This window comes from Xiphophorus couchianus, chromosome 7, assembly GCF_001444195.1.
Source record: "Xiphophorus couchianus chromosome 7, X_couchianus-1.0, whole genome shotgun sequence".
In the NCBI taxonomy this organism is placed as follows: Eukaryota; Metazoa; Chordata; class Actinopteri; order Cyprinodontiformes; family Poeciliidae; genus Xiphophorus; species Xiphophorus couchianus.
In genome coordinates this window covers 7,609,232-7,629,185 of record NC_040234.1, presented here as the reverse complement: position 1 = coordinate 7,629,185, position 19,954 = coordinate 7,609,232, and the positions used below count along the sequence as shown (strand labels likewise).

The 19,954-nt window shown below is 41.4% G+C and overlaps 1 protein-coding gene across 2 annotated transcripts in view; it reads right to left on the bottom strand.

Annotated features, from left to right (window-relative positions):
- The window catches only part of sema5ba (sema domain, seven thrombospondin repeats (type 1 and type 1-like), transmembrane domain (TM) and short cytoplasmic domain, (semaphorin) 5Ba), a 241,737-nt gene that overhangs the window by 71,000 nt on the left and 150,783 nt on the right, over positions 1-19,954 (bottom strand). For both annotated transcript variants that reach the window (XM_028022682.1, XM_028022681.1), the window contains exons 6-9: positions 15,054-15,116; positions 14,203-14,301; positions 13,889-14,102; positions 3,821-4,106 (exon numbers count right to left, since the gene is read on the bottom strand). In XM_028022682.1, the coding sequence (XP_027878483.1) occupies positions 3,821-4,106; positions 13,889-14,102; positions 14,203-14,301; positions 15,054-15,116 (662 nt within the window). The remainder of the gene's footprint in view (positions 1-3,820; positions 4,107-13,888; positions 14,103-14,202; positions 14,302-15,053; positions 15,117-19,954) is intronic.

Sequence of the window (19,954 nt, the reverse complement as noted above, 5' to 3'; positions counted from 1 at the left end):
TCGGGGACCAATAAGCATCCTTAAAATGACTGACGCGATGCCTGGAGTACGGCAGCTTTTCTCTTCCGGGAGCTGCTGGTTCAGAGCGCTGCAGGAGTATTTATACAGGTGAGCAGATAGACTGAACACGGCGAGCGGCTGAGTAGCTGATGCTTACAGTGCAAGTGTAGCTTTATGGACGAACCGCACAATAAATTTCATATCATCGAGGTCTCAACAAACGGATGGCAGAAATCATCGTGGCAGTACATGGCTGGTAGATGAGTTTCAGAGTGTGATAAATGAAGGTGCTGTAAATATCCTGAATTGCTACTTGCCGTTCTTACGTTCGTCCCCTGGTCTACCGGTCGTACATTACGTTTGTTCGTTCGTCCCCCCACCCTGGACTTAGGTTCGTCTGTCCCCTGGTCTATTTCCTCCCCTCCACCCTCATCTTACGTTCGTTCGTTCGCCTGCCCCCCACTCCAGACGACATTTCCCGTATTCTCAAACCCAAAGCTTGACAGGTATGGGGCAAGGTGAGAGTTCATCTATTAAACTGAGTGAAGATGAATACATAAACTAAAAGATGGATCATAGACATTTTATAAGCGTATTTGTGAGCCTGCCTATTATTAAATTGAATATAATTTCAGATTTTTGTATAACTTTTCTTCAGGTAAACTTAGAAAGTGAGCTATTATTGTTAGAGGTTAGTTTTCTAAACTACAAAAAAGTAACTGTTAGAAATGCTCAAAAATGAAAAATTGGACTGATGTTGGTAACCGATAGTAAGTGTTATGCCAGATTTACCAATATTTTATTTTATAATTTTTTTAACAGATTACTCAAGTAATCAAAAGAATAATCAATAGATTACTCGATTACTAAAATATTTGTTTACAACAGCCCTAGTTTGCAGTAAAGAAACAAACAGATGCACGTCTGCAAAGGCGCGAGTCAAATTAAACATGGTGTGCTTGAACAAACAGGTGCCTCTGCTTCCAGTGAGATCATAATAAATCTTAATGAAACTGTTGTAAAGCCGAATGTGTATTTTGAGTGAGCCTAAAATTTCCATTCAGTATAAGAGGTGGGATTTCAGGGATAACTCAGTTTTAACCGTACATTAGTATGTGCAGGAGCAGCAGGCGTCCTCAATGTTTTTGTTTTTTTCCCTCAGTGGCACTTTATGCTCCAATCTCAGCTAACACTGTCAATGTGGTCACGTTTCCAATAACGCATTTCATAAAAGATGCATTTTGGCGCAACCGGGTTATCACGGAAATCTTTATGGAATCAATATTTGACGGCCGCAGGCGGCTGTGTTTCTACAAACCAAATGGCTTTGTTCTAAAAATCATTGCCGCTTGTTATTCTGTCCAGAGAGGTGGAACTATGTTACACAGCGCGCTGGTTCGAATGCGGTTTGAATAGTGCGCAGACAGCAGAGTGTCGAGACGAAACTGGCTGAGGTGTAATAACAGAAGAAGTGCAGAATTACAGCTCCGCCGGCTCCTTCAGGACCACGGACAGCTCCATGAACGCATCAGCGTATGAAATTGAAAACAAATGATATCCGCACTAGGAACAGTGGCACATTTTGACTGAAACAAACAAACAAAACAAAATGTTTAATTCATATTCACAGTACTGCTATTGAACAATCGGAGCTGAAATCATGGACTAACAATTCCCTGACTTCTGTTCATTTCCTTACTTTTCTGAAAACTGTTTTTTTTTGTTCAGGCTTTTGTTGTTATGTTACATTTGCTCTCTGCTATCAACTTAAACTACCTGGCTTGTCCACCTAAGCAGTTCTTATTTTATATCTTTTCTTTCCTTCTGTCACCAGAAGGCAAAACAAAGTCTGAAACTGCAGTTTGGAGGCATGGCGAAGACCACTGCCATCTGGAAGAGCTTTAGCCAGCTCTGTCTGGCTAAAGCTTTCTGCAGCAGTATACAAGTACAACAAGGTGTGCAGAAAAACTTGAACGCTATCATTTTGGTGTACGTCTTCTTTAGTAAGTGCACGAGTAGGTAAGAAAAAGTCTATTTGATTGTTTATACCAAACTCTGGCCAGAAAAGATTGAAAATGTCCAGTACTTTAAAAGTCCAAACTGGATCGTTAAACCGATTTCTGTTCCAAACAGGAAGTAAGAAACAAAAAGGTGAGGGTGATGGGAGCACTTGTAGAATCCAGTCCCCCTAACAGCTGCAACCTGACTAACCGGAACCTCCTTTATGTGCACAAAACGATCCGACACCTAGGATTTGATACTTTTCAAACTCGGACATCAAACTGTAGTCTTAAAAGTACTTAAAAGCAGAATGTCACCAAGGAGCGACATACAAAAAGGGTAACACTTTATTTGACAGGTCGTGAATAAGACTGTCATGACACCGTCATACACATGACATAACACCTGTCATGAACATGAGTAAGTCTTCATGAATATTTATGACTGTTGTCATAAACAGTCAATCCAGGCGATCGGCAGAGATCGGCCTCATGGGTAATCAGTATTGGAATCGGCAGCAAAAAACCTGATCAGAGCATCCCTAGTAATAATAATATCAAAATGTGTGTGATAACGGCTTAGTACACTACATTAAGGATCCGTTGTGGTTGTATCAACCTTCTGGTTGTCTCATGTCTTTTGGTTCTGGTTCTGCTCTGCATCCCCAGAAGCAGAACCAAACGTGGAGAAGCAGCTTTCAGTGTCTATGCACCGCAAATCTGGAACAAACTTTCTGAAAACTGTAAAACAGCCAAAACACTGACTTCCTTTAAATGTAGACCAAAACCCAGATGTCTAGAGTTGCATTTGTACCATAATAAATGAAACACCGACCAACATTTTGATGTATAAATGACGACACTTGGAAAAATGTAATGTTTCAATTGTTGATTTGTGTGTTTTTATGAAGTAAAGCACTTTGAGCTGCCTTGTTCCTGAAATGTGCAATACAAATAAAATTTGATTGACTGACTGATAACACCGAGTTACAAAAAAAATACTTTTAGGAAGTTGTCCATGTTTTTTCAACTGAATAAGAACTATTTTGTACCAGCTGAATCCAAAAATGACATCCACTTTTTAAAAAATGTTATTTCCTTAATTTAACCAGGTAAACCCCGTTGAGATCTAGATCTCATTTTCAAGATGGACCTGGGCAGAAGTCTGCAATACACAGCAACCTGGTTACAAAATAAAACAAATTAATACATACGCACAAGTATAAAACAATAGAAAACGGTTTAAAAGCAGTGACACTGTTTAATAACCTGACCCGATTTTCTCAGTCAGGCCAGGTTTTTATTCTAATTTGATTTAGAGAAATCCGATCTGTGGACTAAATTGATTATATTTTTGTGGCATCATCAGTTAAACCTCTGCTAACATTTCTCATCCAAAAAAAGTTTTAGGAGAAAAAAAAAAGTTTTCTAACAGAGTGTATTAATTAAATGATACACACTTGAATTTCTGTAAATTGAGTAATAAAAACTGATGGTCAGGGTAAGTACTTATAAATTGAAATTTAAATCTTCATTGTGCAAAATTCAGGGCTGGAACGTCCTTTTCTTCCAACACCTCATATGTTCAGCTGCAGGGATATCTCTCTTCAGAGCTCAACAGCAATCAGCCATCATCCCAGCATCTCAAACTCATATGCATCATAGTTCAGAAAGTCGACCCGATTGAGCAAAACCAATGTGAGTTTTCGATTCAGCACATCAAAATGACCCTAAAACAGTTGAAAAACCCCCAGACTATGTTTTTTTTGGCTGTTGACCAGCGTGACGAATGCGTGTGACACACGTCGTAGTCCACTCACACATTGGTGGTGAAGATGCCATAGATGAGGTCTTGCTCCGGGAGGTAGAAGGTGCTCTGCAGCTCGTTGTAGTAGAAGGGGATCTCTCCGGACCGGGAGCAGTTGAGCCGCGCCTTCATGAACGTGGTCCAGGTGTCCTCCAGGAGGAAGCGCCCGCCGATGTCGTTCTTGCACACCCGGGCCACGCGGGAGTACACCGTCTTGCCGCAGTCGTGCTCCACCGCATTCTCCCTCAGGAAGAAGAAGGTGAAGAGGCCGATGTCGTAGGCGGAGATGAAGTGGGGCTCTGCGGCGGGGAAGGAGGAGACACGAGGGAGAGGAAGATCATTATGTGGACCCGGGAGGATGGGGGGGAAAAAAGCAAAAATATATTTGCAACATTTGTCTTCTGGACACTGTTGCTTTGAACTTTGTTCGCATTATTGATTGCAATAAGGACTTGAAATTTCTACGACCAAATTCCTGTTTAGGCTGGCTTTGAAAAAAAGAGCCCCTGTGGCAAATGAGTAAACAAGAGAAGATGCTGCAGAGGGCGAAGGAGAGTGGAAGATACAAACACGGTTTCACATAAATCTGTCTTGAGGTTTTGATGCTAAAACTGAATGCCTGTGTTGCTTTTATTGCCCCTGAACGGCACAGGGGATGATTAATGTCCGCCTGCTGGACGGGTTTCCAGGTAAGAGACTGCAAAACAGGGATGAGGAGATCTTAAGTAATTGTTTTAAAGGAATTAGACGGCTTCAGCCAGTATATCGGTTTCTGGCACAAGTTAAAACAAATTCATGTCAGAGTTTCTGTGCAGGAACTTTGGGGACTTTTTGTGACAGACATTTGGACAGGGACCTCAGAATAATTTCAGCTCCAGTTACATCCTCTTTCTGGAGCTCACAGTGTTTCTGTGAAACCTGGAAACTCAATGAGCTTCCTCAAGGTTTAAGATTTTTCTCCTTTTGTTGCAACCTTGTTAAAAACAAAAGTTGTTCTTTTTTTAACTCATGGAAACTAGATCTTTTAGAGACAATTTGATTTTTACAAGAGAGGTCTGACAGTTTCTTCAGAAGTTACTAACAAAAACACAATCGAGTGTTGTAAATGAATACAATAGATAAGATATAATGAAAGTCAGGCAAAAAACATGCAGTGGTTTTGCAAGAGTGCTTGTAAACCTTGAACTTTTTTCTGCTATAAGCATAAATATCAGCGTCATTGTGAAGTGGTAGAAAAAATACAAATTAGGGATGCACAATATTGGATGTTTGGTTGATATCCAATATGCCGATATACTAAAGCTCATTTGGCCGATAACCAATACCAATACCGATATTGTTTTCTACTTACTGAAACTATGTGGCTTTCTCTACTATGGAATTAAAATACTTCATTATCTTTGTCAGCTTAGCCTGCTACCAAATAAAAAATGCTAAGGAGGAGGCTGAAAATGATGCAACACTTTCAACTATCATTATGTTTAAAGTCACATTTATTCATGACATTTACTCTCTCTAGGGCAATAACACTGAAACTTTGCAAATTTGACGTTGTGCTGTGCTGCAGGCATCATCGTCACTGGTTTGTCACTTAAAAACATTTTATTTTGACGGAATGGCCGATGTCCAATATTAAATTTTTAGCTAATATCGGCCGATACCGATACCATGCCAATAATATCGTGCATCCCTAATACAAATAATTATTAAAATGTCCCGGAGTTTTATATTCTCTAAATCTCTGTAAACTCTTTTCCCCCTTCTGCAAGGATTATTTCTGAAAGAAAACCTGAATTTTTATTTTCCTCCCACAACCGCGCATGGATAATAGATGGAAATACAAGTGGGAATCCGTGGAATGTGTTGGTCCGTCACACAGAATCCCGATATAGCATGGTGACATGAAAACAAATTAAATGAAAACAAGGAGTACCAATACTTTTCTAAGGATATGAAGCATAAAGAGCGAATCCTTCATTTAATGCTTTGCAATTAATAAGCAGACATCGACAGAATGTCAGAAAGAGAAAGAACACTGGTGTTTTGATACGGAGCTGATTGTGGTTTCAACGCTGGGAAGATTTGTTTTGTACTGTCATCTTTTCGTCTGTCAGGTTTCTGCACGAATGATTAAAAATAATAAAAGAAAAAAGAAGAAAAGACTTGCCGTTGCCTCACTTCACCACCGGGACCTGCTTGTTGGAAGTGAAATCCAGAGCAGCGACAGCAAAATTATAAAAACCTTAATTTGCGCATGTATACATGCAAATAAATGATAACTAAGCTGATTTTGCAACAGAGTCACTTAAACACACAAACAAACACACACACTCAGAGAGGAACCTGTTAACCATTCGGATGCAATGCACCTCTGGGGCCAACAGGACTTTTTTTTTTATATAAAGCATCTGAAATTGAGCGGGAGGAGAAAACGACTTTGGTGTCCGGAGGGCAGCGGTGGCATAATTCCATTTCGCTGCGACTTTTTCGGACTGCGGCATTGATGAAACCACTTGTGGTGTGAAAAAACCCCTAAAAAAACAAAGAGGTAATCAGCTGCAGGAGGGATGCAATTTTTTATTTTTTAAAAAGCTGTAATCAAGTTTTATAATTCTCTCTCCCTCTTTGATTACTCTGCAGAAACATGGAGCGGGGGTCTTTATGCAGCGCCGGCTAATTTAGCAGGTGATCTAATCCACTTATCCAGTTTAGATTTAATGAAGTGAACGTCCTAATCAGTTTGTACCCAGTTTGTGTTCTAAATAATGACAAGGAAACGTGGCATTGAAAGCAAAACCAACTGAGTGCATTTATCATTATTAGACAAAGCAGTCAAAGGCATCCCTTAATAATAATATCTACAATAAAAACAACTTAATTGAGACCATTGTAATTTACAGAGGGTTAATTAGTGTCAACAAGAAGCATCAGTTTTTCCTTCCCTCAGGCTAACGGCTAGCTGAAACACTGCTTTCCTCTTATGTGTTTATTAGCTCAGCAAAATAAATCATTCAGCAATGACCTGCCTGATTTAGAGCTTTGTGTGTTTATGGACACAATATACACGTCAGGCAAAGAGCGGAAAAAGATGACATGTTCTGCACTTCAATAAGAAAGGTGACCAGGCGCTTCCTGCTGAGCCGTAAACCCGTTTTTCCTGCCTGACAGGTGAAACGCTGGGGAAGCAACGTCAGGTAATGTTGCAGGTCAGACGCAGCAGCACTACATCAAAGGCTACTTAACAGTCAAATGTGGAAAATGTTGAGAGAATACAGTACAATTCATTCATATTTAACAGATGAGTAATGCTTTTTGGCTTAAGACGGCAAAATTAATGCACACAATAACTGCTGGAAAAAACACAACAAAAATTATTTTAAAATATTTTTTATATATATTTTTTAATATAAATTTGTTAAAACTATGACGATGCTGCGACGGCATAGCATAAGACAGATTATCTTGAGTGTTAAGTGCTGCCAGTGTTAAGTAAAAACAACCAATCAGAGCCAAGAGGCGGGTCTTAGCACTGTCAGTCAAGCTTGTATACACAATGCTCCAGACCGCTTCCCCTTTGCTCTCTGCTACGCTAAAGCTACTTCCCTATAGTGAGCGTCACGATATTAAGTAAATGTTTTTCCTGAAACGGTAAGTTGCTTTGCCAGCAATAGCAAATTTATCAGCATGTACACGAGCATGAGTGACAGCGCTAAGACTTTCCTCCCGGCTCTAATTGGCTGTTTTTGACCGAGAGCAAACTGCAGGGCAAAAGTAGCTCAGGGAGGAGCTTAATCCTTTCACAGAGTATCTGTCTGATATTATACTGTCATTGCAGTGACCATTTTAACATATATGTAAAGAACATATTTTATAAAAGTTACATATTGCAGCTTTAACCCAAATGTTATTAGGAAAGAGGTTGGCTATTTTTAACCCAAAATTGGGTCAAAAATTTTAACTGAGCTCCTTTGAGCTAAGTTGAAAGCTCTGCCCCGAAAGGACAATGGAGGATTTACATTGGCACAAGCTAATGTGCCAATGTAAATAAATATTTCCTTTATTTATTTTAAAGGAAATAAATACACTTTCAAATTTGTTGCCAAGAAGCGTTGCTGTAACAAAAGCAATGATCCATCACACGCACATTTGTTTTACTTTATATGTGAAGTGCATTAAGTGTGAAATTTGTCACCAAAATGAAACTGCATGTCAGGGAAAATACAAAACACAATGAAATTTGCATGGTAGTCTGATCATTTTTATCTCAAAAGCGAACTTCGTATAAAAATCATCCAGAACTGCATGGCAGTACAGTAGGTGGCGGTACCATCTCCCCCCGGATTTCTAGGTGTACTTTGTATCTTCTCTCCTTACAATAGTGTGTTCTGGCTTCCTCTCACCATCCAACAATAGGTATCTTAGGTAAATTGGCCCCTCTAAATTCCCCATAGGATGGCAGTTTGTGCGTGCAGCATTATTTGTCATATTTATGTTTATATTCCACTGTAACGTAATACCGGCCATCCAGTATATACACATCGTCTCTCCCCCGTTGACCTCCGAGGACATTACCACCCCAAACGGATGGATACACTTAAAAAATTACAACAAACCTTCCGAAATTGCAGTTGGTGAAATTTATACTCAATAACGTGTCAGTTCTGTGTAATTAAATAATATCTTGGCAACATTTACTGGTGCCCTGGCAGCAGAGGGGATTTATCACTACCTTCACAGAGGGCTGCTCAGTTATTGAGTTTCATTGTCCTTGTGCACAACGCTGCAAAAAATAAAATAAAAAAGAGGAAAAGTCTCTTCAAGCCTGTGATGCCACTGTGAGGAAGAAGATTCTGAACGGAGAGCGGATAAGAAAAGCCTGTCAGCATTTTGTTTCCAAAACAAAGAAAGTTCAGTTTTCAGGATGAAAGATCTCCTCTTCTCTATATATATTCGCCTACTATAGAAATAAGAGAAGTTCTCGACATGTTTTGTTTTTATATTAGGCAAACATCGTGCGTCAGCGACACTTCTGAGAAAGCTGAGTGGAGGCTGACGTGAGTAACTGCAACGTAAATCAATATTTCATCACACTTGAAGTCTAAGGACTTTTAGACGCTTACATACCTTCAGAAAAACCCAACCTTTAATTTTAATAAAAAAATATTCAATCAGCAGGGAGAGAACGTCTAATGTGAAGCTTTGCTGTCTGCACTGATGAATGCTGACTCGCCCTGGCATGCTGTGTGCTTGAAACTGTAAGTAGATTTACCAAATATTTAATGATTTCAGCCAACACTTGCCTGACCACTTTCAGACACGTGTAGCACATTATAATGTCATTCTCAGGCGGTAATCTGATCCTTCAGTGTAAAAAAAAAAAAAGACAGTAACATCAGGGCAAAAGTGAAAAAGCCCATCCTAAATCCACACCTTTGATCCCAAGTCACGCACACTATTCAGAACAGCAACACATTAAGAGAAATGTACTTACTTCAATGACATGAAAGGCTTCATGTTCCACAAAATCCCCTCTAATTTTCTCAAATCTAGACATATATACAATTTATGTGTCAATACATCTGCACGCTTGGCTTGAAATGCAGCTTTATAGCAACAAACACTCCACTTTAAGGTGGAGAAGCATCCCATGATCACTCTTAACTACGGTGAAGGATATACTAGCAAATCTCTTTTCCAAAGGTGCTGAAACACTTCATAGAGAGCATGGCATTTAGTTGTGATTGGGTCTTTCAGGAGAGGCTACAGGTCCATCTCTCTGTATACTCCAGCCTTGTTAAATGATACAGCAGAAAATTGGGGTTGTCCTGAAAGCTAAAGAGGGTGGCACATAAAATATGAGGAGCAAAGAATTGGACTCAGCAGCGATTTTGTTAAAGCAATAACTTTTTTTTTCACACGGGAAGTTATTCCCCCCACATTTTAGTAAATATGCTAAAATTAAATTAAACTGCTTGTTTTGAATTGTGAGGTTATGCTATTGCAGTAAAGCATTACTTTATTTTTACGTTTGTTTTAAAGTGTTAATTTCCATTATTTTATTACATAGACTTTAATGTGGGAAAAAAAATGGTGACGCAATTAACTGTATTTCATTTTTACATGCAAATGTCCAAAGCCGGAACCTTTGTTTTTATGCGTTTCTGGTACGGCAGTAAACCTGACACACCAGCAACATCAGCAGCAATGATGGATGAAACAAAACTGCTTCTCTTCACCTACCAGAAGTTAATTTTTGCTTGAAAAAAAAAAAGCAAACGATCTGATGGTTCGCTGGAAAAGACTGTTGTGTGCAAGTTGTGCAACAACCATCACTGAAGCTAATCAAGGCTGAAAGAGCGTCTCAATGCTAAACATGTTGCAGCATGCACAGACGTCCCCAACGCTAACATCAGTGTCCACAGAAACCTGTTTCATGAACAGTCAGAGGTTCCTCAAACAATTAAAGCTGAACTGGTATAATAATAGCATTTTCTGCTAATCTGGAGGCTGAATAATCTGAACAACAGGTAAAAAACAATTAAACATATTTATTTTTGTGCTGATATGTCTGTTTATTCAATAATTCAGTAGCAAGAAATGGTTATTTTGTCAATGCACGGTTTTTGATTAAATTCAATAAATTAATAATTACAGGCCCTGCAATTTAATGTGGCCCCATCGCCAAATTTAAACCTTCTTATGTATCTTTTCAACGGTTGCCCAAAAAAAATGTACATTGTTTTTGACGGCAGGCCCCAACGTTCCTTGTGACATTCAGATGTATGACAGAAAACAGTCGGTCAGCACCTGGCAGACGACCAATCCAATAAAGGAACGAATAGATTAGATCTAGCACCCCCCCCTCCCAACCTCCCCTACCCGCCGGCCCCTGCGGTTCTCCTGAACCAGCGAGAGCTTAGAGCTGGAAATTAGATTTTCATTCACACCCTGAAATCTACCGGGAACCCCATATTCCCTCACAGATGCCGCCACGAAAGAAAAAAAAAGCAGGTTTTGCACGCTCGGATGGAGCCCAACATGTGCGTTTAACTGTCTGCCTGATCGGGACATTATCTACTTTGTTACTCATCTTCCTCCGTCTCGAATCATTTCACAAACTCTCTTTCCGCTCGTGTGTGCGGTTTTAAAGCCATGTGCACGCAGCTGCTACCCACACGCCGCCTGATTGCTGTCTAAATACTCACCTGCATGGTGAGGCCCTGCGTGGTGTGACACATGCTGTGTGCTGTAATTTCACCCTGTCTGTGGGACGAAGAATAATTATATCGCTCACTGACTCCCTGGTCTGTCGTCTCTGCATCCAGCGCCGCCATCCAAACTCTGTGATAAGCGCACAAACTCACAGCCTCTCCTGTCATCCATCTTTAGTTGGACCCCATCTACTGTGAAGCTTCACTTTTTCCACGGGACAGCTAAGGAAGTGGAGAGCCAAGCTTTGTCAAGAGGGTCACGAGATTTAAGAGTCGTGATTTGCTCTCACAGTTTAAAACTCGAGTGAAAAAAGTAGTTTTTAAAAATGACTTATGCATTGGACATTAACTACTATATCCTCCTCCATTCACATTCTATACAGGACGTAGAATATATATTTTCAGTGGTTCCACCCAAACCACTCTGGAACTGGTTTAGGTCCTTAAACTCTGCTCTATGTGATACTTGCTGTCGTTTCCTTGGTTCCGGCTGCCATCTTTTTCTGCCTGTACCACATAAAGTGCATCTTGTCGTTGAGTCAATGAAGCTATGAACACCAAAAACCTTCATCCAACACCCAACTCCACCCCAACCTTCATATATATTTTCATCAGCCTATATGACAATTACCTAACTGACAATGTGCTCTCCATGGTCCTGAATTTTGAAAAAATAAAGCAAATAAACTCACACAAACCAACAAATAAGAGCATACAATCATATTTGTAGCTAAATTAACTGTTTTTTTTAAGAAAACAGAGTAGTTTGAAAACATTTTTGTGGTTTACTTTAGCGATTACTGAAGAGAGCCAGCGGCGTGTAAGCAGATGCTCTAACATCATCATCTATTTTATTAACTATATTAATAATATAGCGTTGCTGCTGAACAACAACCAGTGTGATTTTTAATCCTTGACAATCCTAATCAGATGATCTTTCATCCGCACCAGCAGCACTGAAAAACAGGAGTTTAACACAACTTTTACAGCTTCATTCATTACCACAACCTGGTGATTTTAAAATAAAACTTAATTGGAAATTGTGTTTATGGAAAATCCTGAGGCTAATGCAACATTGTGTTTTGCGCAGTGTTTTAACAGTTTTGGGTTTTTTTTCTTTTTATGTTATTTGACTGATAAAAATCATCAAGCACTTTCACCAATTAGGCGCCGGATCAGGATTGGTGGAAAATGTTTCTAATTATGAGCCTAATTAACTCAAAAACTACGGCAAGCATTTAGAATGCTAAGGTCGGAGTCTTCATCAGACAGACAGAGTGTCTGCGTAGCCCAGCATGAGATGAAGATCTAACATTATCACAAAATGTAAGTAGCACTAACAGAAATTTTGATTTTGATTTATTTGATGTCCATAAAGTTTCTATAAAACAATCTGCGGCTGCATGGTTTAGCATCTGATCAAAACATTAATGCTGCAATTTTATTCCTCTGAGGAAAGGGTGACGGAATTTGATTTATTCGAAAGGCATGCAGTTAAAGCACACACAAAAAGATATACAGTAGTGTGAAGGGGTATTGCTAATCAAGTACTTGGCAGATTTTTGTTAGTTCGCTGCTTTAAACCATGATGAAAGCAAAGTGATAATGCCATGCATCAGTCTTGTTGCACTGTCCACATTTTCTTCTGAGGAGTTTTAGCTGATTTCCTAGTAAAGTGAGCAAACAAGACAGAGGAAAATACAACATAGCAATCAGGCAATCTACCTGCACACTTACTGTACAAGTATTTCTGTGTTACTGAAATAACACAGAAATACTTCTGTATTTCCTTCTGTATGAAGGAAAACTGGACAGGGATCTGACTCACGTCTACGTTTCTGCTGAATTCAGGACATGTGTAAGCAAAAATTTCTGCTGCAGTGTGTTGTCCCAGGAAAAGACTCAGTGTCAGCAGCAAAGAGATTATTGACACTAACCCCTGAAGGACAGACAGCATTCCATGTTTCTTCCATTTCATAAATCCCACTGAGTCCCGTACCCAACCTGAGCCATGTTCCACATGCAACTCTGCACCAAAACAGTCTCTCTAATCCTTTTGCAAACACCCCTACCGGACAGGTCCGCCTCCGCTACAACGAGACACAATTGTTTTGGAAGCGAAAGTGCGGACTTGGCCTCGTCCACCGCGCCGAAGAGGCCAGTGAAAATGTTTGAAGGAACGGCAGGAATTTTCAGAGGTTTGTTGAAACAACTTGTGCAGATTACCGGGGAATCCAGCAGGCTTTAGAAAATATCAGATGATATCTCTGCGGAGATTACATTTCTCTCGGGGTGTAAAAGACAATCACTAAACATCGAGTCTGTGAAATACTGACGAAGATAATACCACCGGAGCAGCTAGCAATTTCAATTTTGATGTTTTGTTTCTTTTTTCCATTTAAGAGAATTGAGTGAAAATGAACTTTTCAATAATATTCTAGTTTATTGAGATGTCCTTGCTGTTTGTTTAGACTATTTTCAAAATTAGGAGACATTGTTGAACTGGTTTGCATTTTGGGTTGTCAGAGTGAAAAAAACAAATATGCATGCCACACTTTCCAGATATTTGTAAAAAGATGCTAAAAACAATGTACCTGTTTCCTGCCACAAGTAGGAAACTAGATCCAAATAAAATACTGAAGTTTGCTGTTTAGATTAAATGGAAAAAGAAATAACTGTGGGAAATTGTCAAGAATTTGTGACTCTCTGTACTAGTTTTATGGTATTTTAATTTATTTAATCTTTGTGTTCATGGAGGTTGACTTATGTTAAAACAAGCAAAAAAAGCTTTGCTGTTTAGGATTTAAGGTATATGAATACTTTTGCAAGACACTTTAACAGTACTGTTCTTAGTGTTGTGTAGTTTGTACCGTTCAGCCACTTGGAGTTGTACTGGGCAGTGCGCAGCGGCGGCATGCCGCCCAGGCTCCTGTAGATGACGGGGTCGCGACCCGAGAAGTCGATGACGGTGGCGGCGTAGAGCTCCCCGCTTTCGGTTACCACCGCCGTGGAGTTGTGGCGAGGGTCGTACGGGCAGCGCGCCACGCCATTTACGCGCTCTACCACTCTGCTGATGTTGCCCACCTGGAAAAGAAACACAAGACCGAGGAGCAAGCCGAGTGCCAACAGGAGGGAGGAGGAAGTGATGTCACCGACTTCATATAAAGCTATTTCCTCACTTTACCTCTCTGCTGATGCATAGCGGCTGGAAAGCATTAGTCCCGCAGGTCATGACCTCTGTCTTGTTCACCAGCAGGACTCTGATGTAATTCTGGCATTCCATCTGAGAAAAAAAAAAGAGAGATGAAAATGAACATCTACAAAAGGTAACAGCAGGGTGAAATCTGTATTGGTTCGCTGAATGCTATTGGACGTGTTACTAAGGAGAACAATGGAGCGAGTTTCCCGGTGCAAAATTGGAACGTGGCGTTTGCAGCGTTCGCCCGTGGGCCCATTGTTGAGAAATATGAATGCTAGTTTGGAAGAAAATGGCAGATTATGTATTTGTGGCATCGACAAAGACTCAAAGTCAACTGCATGTTTTTCAGCACAAAGAATCAAATTCTTTTCCAACAAAAGCGAGGCATTGATTTATAGGCCTTTCTCTGCAGAGAAGTGAGGTAATTGAGCAAAAAAAAAAAAAGTTTTGTGCATCTGGTTTCAATCTTCACCTTACAGGCTCAGTGGGAGATGCATATGATTTTGCAATCAGTTCCTACAAAACAATGCGAAGGAAGCAACTGAACTCAGCAGCTGCTCTCAGGCATTTTACAAAGGACGTCCTTTCTAAGTGTCCCAACATGTCCCCACGGGCACTTTCTTAGACATTTCCCTTCCCTTATAAGTCTGAGTGCTCTCTCCTATAAAGTTGAGAAAAACAACTTTTGATTGAAGGTTTTGAAATAGTGCTTCTCTGCCGAGGAACCTCCCAAGAGACTAACAAGCACCGAGGCAGAAGATATCAAAAAATGGCCCCGCTGTACGCCGAGCCGCACTGACACGGAGCGCCGTAATTGGGGGCGTGATTGAGGTTACCTCTGTTTTGCCTTTGCTCTGACACGACTTCCTGGTTTCTTCATCCGGTGCCCACTCTGTCGCCTAGGAAACAAACACAAGATGACAAAGAGGTGACAAAGAGGCCGAGGAGTGGCGCGCGGACTTCCCCGAGGCACTTCGGAAAGTTACACAACGACCAACTTTCGCTAGCGCCTCTGGAAGGCTAAAGACGACGCCTGAAAAGACTTTAACCTCCACGCTGTTTGTTTATTGTGTACACGTTGCGATTGGCTTGCCAGCAAAGAGCCCATTTGAGGGGCGAGGGCGAGGCGCGCAACGAGGCAGCTGAAGGGCTGAGGACGGCTTTAGCATGTAAATGGCTTCCTTCTTCTTCTGCTCTTTCTGGAAAAAGTTTGCAGCGCTCACCTCCTCTGCCCTCTTCCACCGTCAGCCTGGACGAGCCAATTATTTCCCTGTTGAGCGTTACAGTAGGCGCTTGGCTTAATTATGGATGCAGGCGGCGGCGGCTGCAGTGCAAACACACAGGGTTGCTGGCCACAGGAGCTGCGCTGGATCCCGTTAAGTGGGTTGAGAGATGGTCCTCGTTTGGCCCGAACTGGGCGTGAAGAGGTGCCAGAGGGCCCACGTTGTGTGTGTCGCTGGCCTCATTTCACCCGTCCTCTCCCATCTCCTCAGAGAAGCGGCCCAGACAGGACGGGTGAGCTTAAACTTTAAAGTGTAGCTTTATTGACTATTATTATAATTATTATCTCGCTGTTTGTGTTTACAGTTTGAAACAATTATTAGTTTAGAGCTAAATCGTAGTGTAATTTAACCAAAGTGTTAGCATAGCTAATCAACTCCACTTTTTTTTTTACCCCTCCAGGTTTTTTTTTTTGTGACCTTAAATGAAAGTAGGCTGACATGCGGGAGGCGTTGTCCGGTCCGGGAGTCGAACCCTTGACAGCCGCGTCGAGGACTCAAGGCCTCCAAACGTGGGTCGCGCTAACCCCGACGCCACCACGGCACGCCCATCACGTAGCTTTTTACTGGCTTTGCTCCTAAGTAGCCAGTTGGCATTTAGGTGAATATTGAAGGTTGTTATGGCGACTTGGTCATCCCAACATGACACACTTTGTTTCATTTCTCCAACAGTTTGTTTTACCCCTCCATCCACCCTGTTCATGTGGTGCCAAGACAAATGCGGCACCGCGTTCAGCATTGTGACCAGAACTGGACCTCAGAGTCAAATGTAGAATCCACGGAGACAGCAAGATGCTGGCCATTAAACTGGGGTGAGTGACTTGTACAAAAATAAAATATGTTATTTAAATATTTGTTAAAATTGTCACTATGTTGTGACAATATGGTATGAGCTCCTGTCTCTTCTCAAACTAAAAGTTGTATTTTTCTACATTTTTCTGTGTGAGATTATGCCATATAACAATAAAAGGTTTATGCATTTCGGGTTTCTCAGGGTTTCCACAGATCGTTACCCGGTTTGCCAACAAAACTCATTCTCCCTATACGTCTTACCTAAGCAGATAACTCTCCCAGGTGGTCAAAGACAATTTTCAAAATTAATGACGCCTGACAGTGACGGGTCAACGTCAAGCACAGAACAAATGCTTTTCAATAAAAAAACAAATAAATGAACCTCGTTTACTCTGGAGCTCCTCTCTAAACACATTCTGTGTGTGCAGCCTTGAGGTACTTAACTTTTTTTTTTTCGCCCCGCAGTGTCTTTGCAGGTATATCACTCTAACTCTCTTTCTTCGGTTTTAATTAAAGCTCAGCAGAACAGCCTAAATCTGTGCAGCCAGATTGTCAGAACCTCTGCTTTGTAACAGTCTGCTTAAACTTTAAATGCACTTTTGAATGGAACAAAATCTTCTTCTGGGCATGAAATGTTCCGTTTTTAATTTGCGGAGCACATGAACAGGTCACATTGGTCTCTTTTGTGTCTCAGTCCAAGGAATTTATCAACCCTCCTTGCAGCCGGGGAAATTATTAAATTTAAGGTGATTAGCATCTGCATAAATTGTTGCTAATGAGTAAAAATACCAAACTGAATACCGCAGATCCCAAACTAATGAGCTAGTCGAATACGTCCAGGACCTGGGAATATCCGGTCATCTTGGTATTAAGCATATTCTCGCTGACATTTTGTTGTAAGGATTGTAATTTCATATTTTAAATGCAATTCCTGATGGTTTTAGAAAAAAGCTAAAGATTCACTATCAAGCAGGAACTTCTGGGAACGTTTTTTTTGCTTCCAATCCAAAACAGAAACACCACAGTTTCAAAACTAATGTTTGTAATATCTTTGGATTTTTTTTGTCTTTCTCAGAAACAATTGCGTTATTTAGCTGAGTTTACTACGAAGGTTTGCTCTAGAGCACGTGTCAAACTCGAGGCCCGTGGGCCAAACCTGGCCCGCCATAGCTTTTTATGTGGCCCTCTAGAGCAGCGGTCCCCAACCCCCGGGCCGCGGACCAATTGGTACCGGGCCGCGCAAGAAATAATTAAATATTTCCGTTTTATGTATTATTTGAGTCTGGAGGATCTTTTATTTTGAAAATCCTTTAACCGGATTCTCTCGGCTCCGTCTTGCGCGCCAACATTGATCCCACAAGCAGCAAAATGAGTAAGAAACAGATCAGATTCTTTGGAAAGTTTCTTTGCGAAGGGGAAAAGACCCAGAGAAGAGACAGAAGCCATTTTTGTATTTTACGCGAGGGCCACACAAAATCACTTCGAAATGACGCTTGGGGAGTGGGGCCACCCTGCTCTAAACCAAGTATCACCATTCGCTCAGATGTTATCAGTCTCAGTGTGAGCGGTGTGTGTTATCTGAAGGCCTGCTTCACATTTCATTCTCCAAAAACACTTTTTATCTCACTGCAAGCCTGAGGAGACGAAGAATTGGAGGAAAAGCAGAAAACACAGACGGAAGGCGTTGTGGCTGTGCTTGAATACATTAGGATGAATACAAAAAACAAGTGAAACTTTTGTCACCATCGTTAAGAGTGTAGGTTAGAGGTGCGACTGAGACAAAGCCATTAGTGTGGTGAAGCTACATCTGGCTCCTGCAGCCGTTAGAACGGTGGGCTCTGACCCATGCTGATGGTCAAAGCTCATCTCCCCTGGCAGATCCCTTCAGTTAACCCCCTCCAGGCTGAAGTGCAGGAGGCAACCGGCTGCGTAACATGATGGACTCGGGTTAAAATGATACCAAACAGGAAGACGAGAAGAAACGGCACGAGTGTCTGACCGGGTGTGCGGGAGCTCCATGTTCTGTTCACGTCGCTGCGGCTGCTGAACAGTACGCAGACCGTCAACAACAACCTCTAATCCAGTTTCCACCCAGAGCTCAGCGAACAGCGTGGCACCTGCCAATCAGAGTGCGGCTCCGCCCCCCCCTCGCCCTCCTCCTCTGCTCCAGTGCATCAATCTGCCGGCTGAAATGAAAACACTGCTCCTCCACAACCTCCGTCTGTCAGCGCCTGTCAGCCAAGGGGACTAATGGAATGACGTCATCGTAAACACACACACACACATAGAACGAGAGGGATGCCTTTCCGGTGATTCACAGCTTGGAGCGTTACCATCTCTTTCTGCGGGGCCCCGTCTACAAGAATCCCCGTCGGCTTAACCCACTGACCTTCACCAAAAACCGCCACCCTCCTCCCCGTCGCTCCTCTCTTAATTCATTTCTTCTTTCTTCACGTCGCTTTGGAACAAAGCCACACACTCTCTCTCTCTCACACACACAAACACACACACACACAGCCTGGGAGAGTACCAGGCTCTGCCTCGAATTCCTTCCCTCCCGCTCCAAAAAAACGTGAATGGCCCGCCGGCCGCCAGCTGAATGAATCGCAGCGAGGCTCTGGAGTCCATGTTTTTGTCGGGGCTCTCATTTATTTTCTGTCATTTGTGAAGCAGGGAGGGAGCAGATCGGTTCTGCATAAATTTGCAGTGCGTTGATTTAAAAATCAGGTTAAAAAAACCCCTCAAAGACAAATCTCTTCATATGTTATTAATTATAAACAGATTAAATAAGAAAAAAATAAGGGGAAGGAAATCACAATGCTATTTTAACACAAGAGTCCAAATGAGAAATTTTCCAATTAATCGCACTAGAGAGATTTAATTATAAACGCTGACACAGCACAGCATGCTGCGGCTAAAAATGGCACAAACACTAGCAACTTGGAAAAGAAACACATTTGATACTGATGCAGGATAAACAGGCGAGTGAACTGAAATCTCACAAAGAATAGTTTTTACGATGGTGCAAATTAGAAGAAAAAAAATCAGCGCAGGTGCTTTAAGGCACAACAAACAGAGATAGTTGCTTTGGTATGCAAGTTCTCAGATACTTCCTTGAGCTTCGGCTAATTTTCAGACCGGCTAATAATTTAGTTGTCTGGCTGTGAAAAGCTGCTGGAGACTCGCTCTCTCCAGAAGAAGTGGAGCGCAGAACTGTTGTATGAAATATTAAGTGGAGGAACAGAAATGAACGCCACACGTTTGGTCCGTGACATGAAATCGAAATAAAACCTGCTGGAGTTTTGATAACTGCGACGGAGCTTAAGGAGTGGGGATGATTTGCTGGTTCTTTTAGTTTTAATAACCGCACATAAAATGAGCAAAAAAAGATGGGATTATTCAGAATTAAAAAAAAAAACTTTATGTATCTGATCCCCCTGTCAGGTCGGTAGAGATTTTTCATCTGCATTCCTGCATTCCTTCACTCTGGTTTGTTTCTGTCACCTGTTTTTGTTGATCTGCATGCTTTTGTTGTTGAACTAACAGCGGTCTGCTTGTGTGTGATGTATCCTGCATGTTTTCCTTCAACTACATAAAGGGCCACGTTCACTGGCTTCACTGAATACATCTCGCACAGTCAGATTTAATTACATGAAGTAATCGGA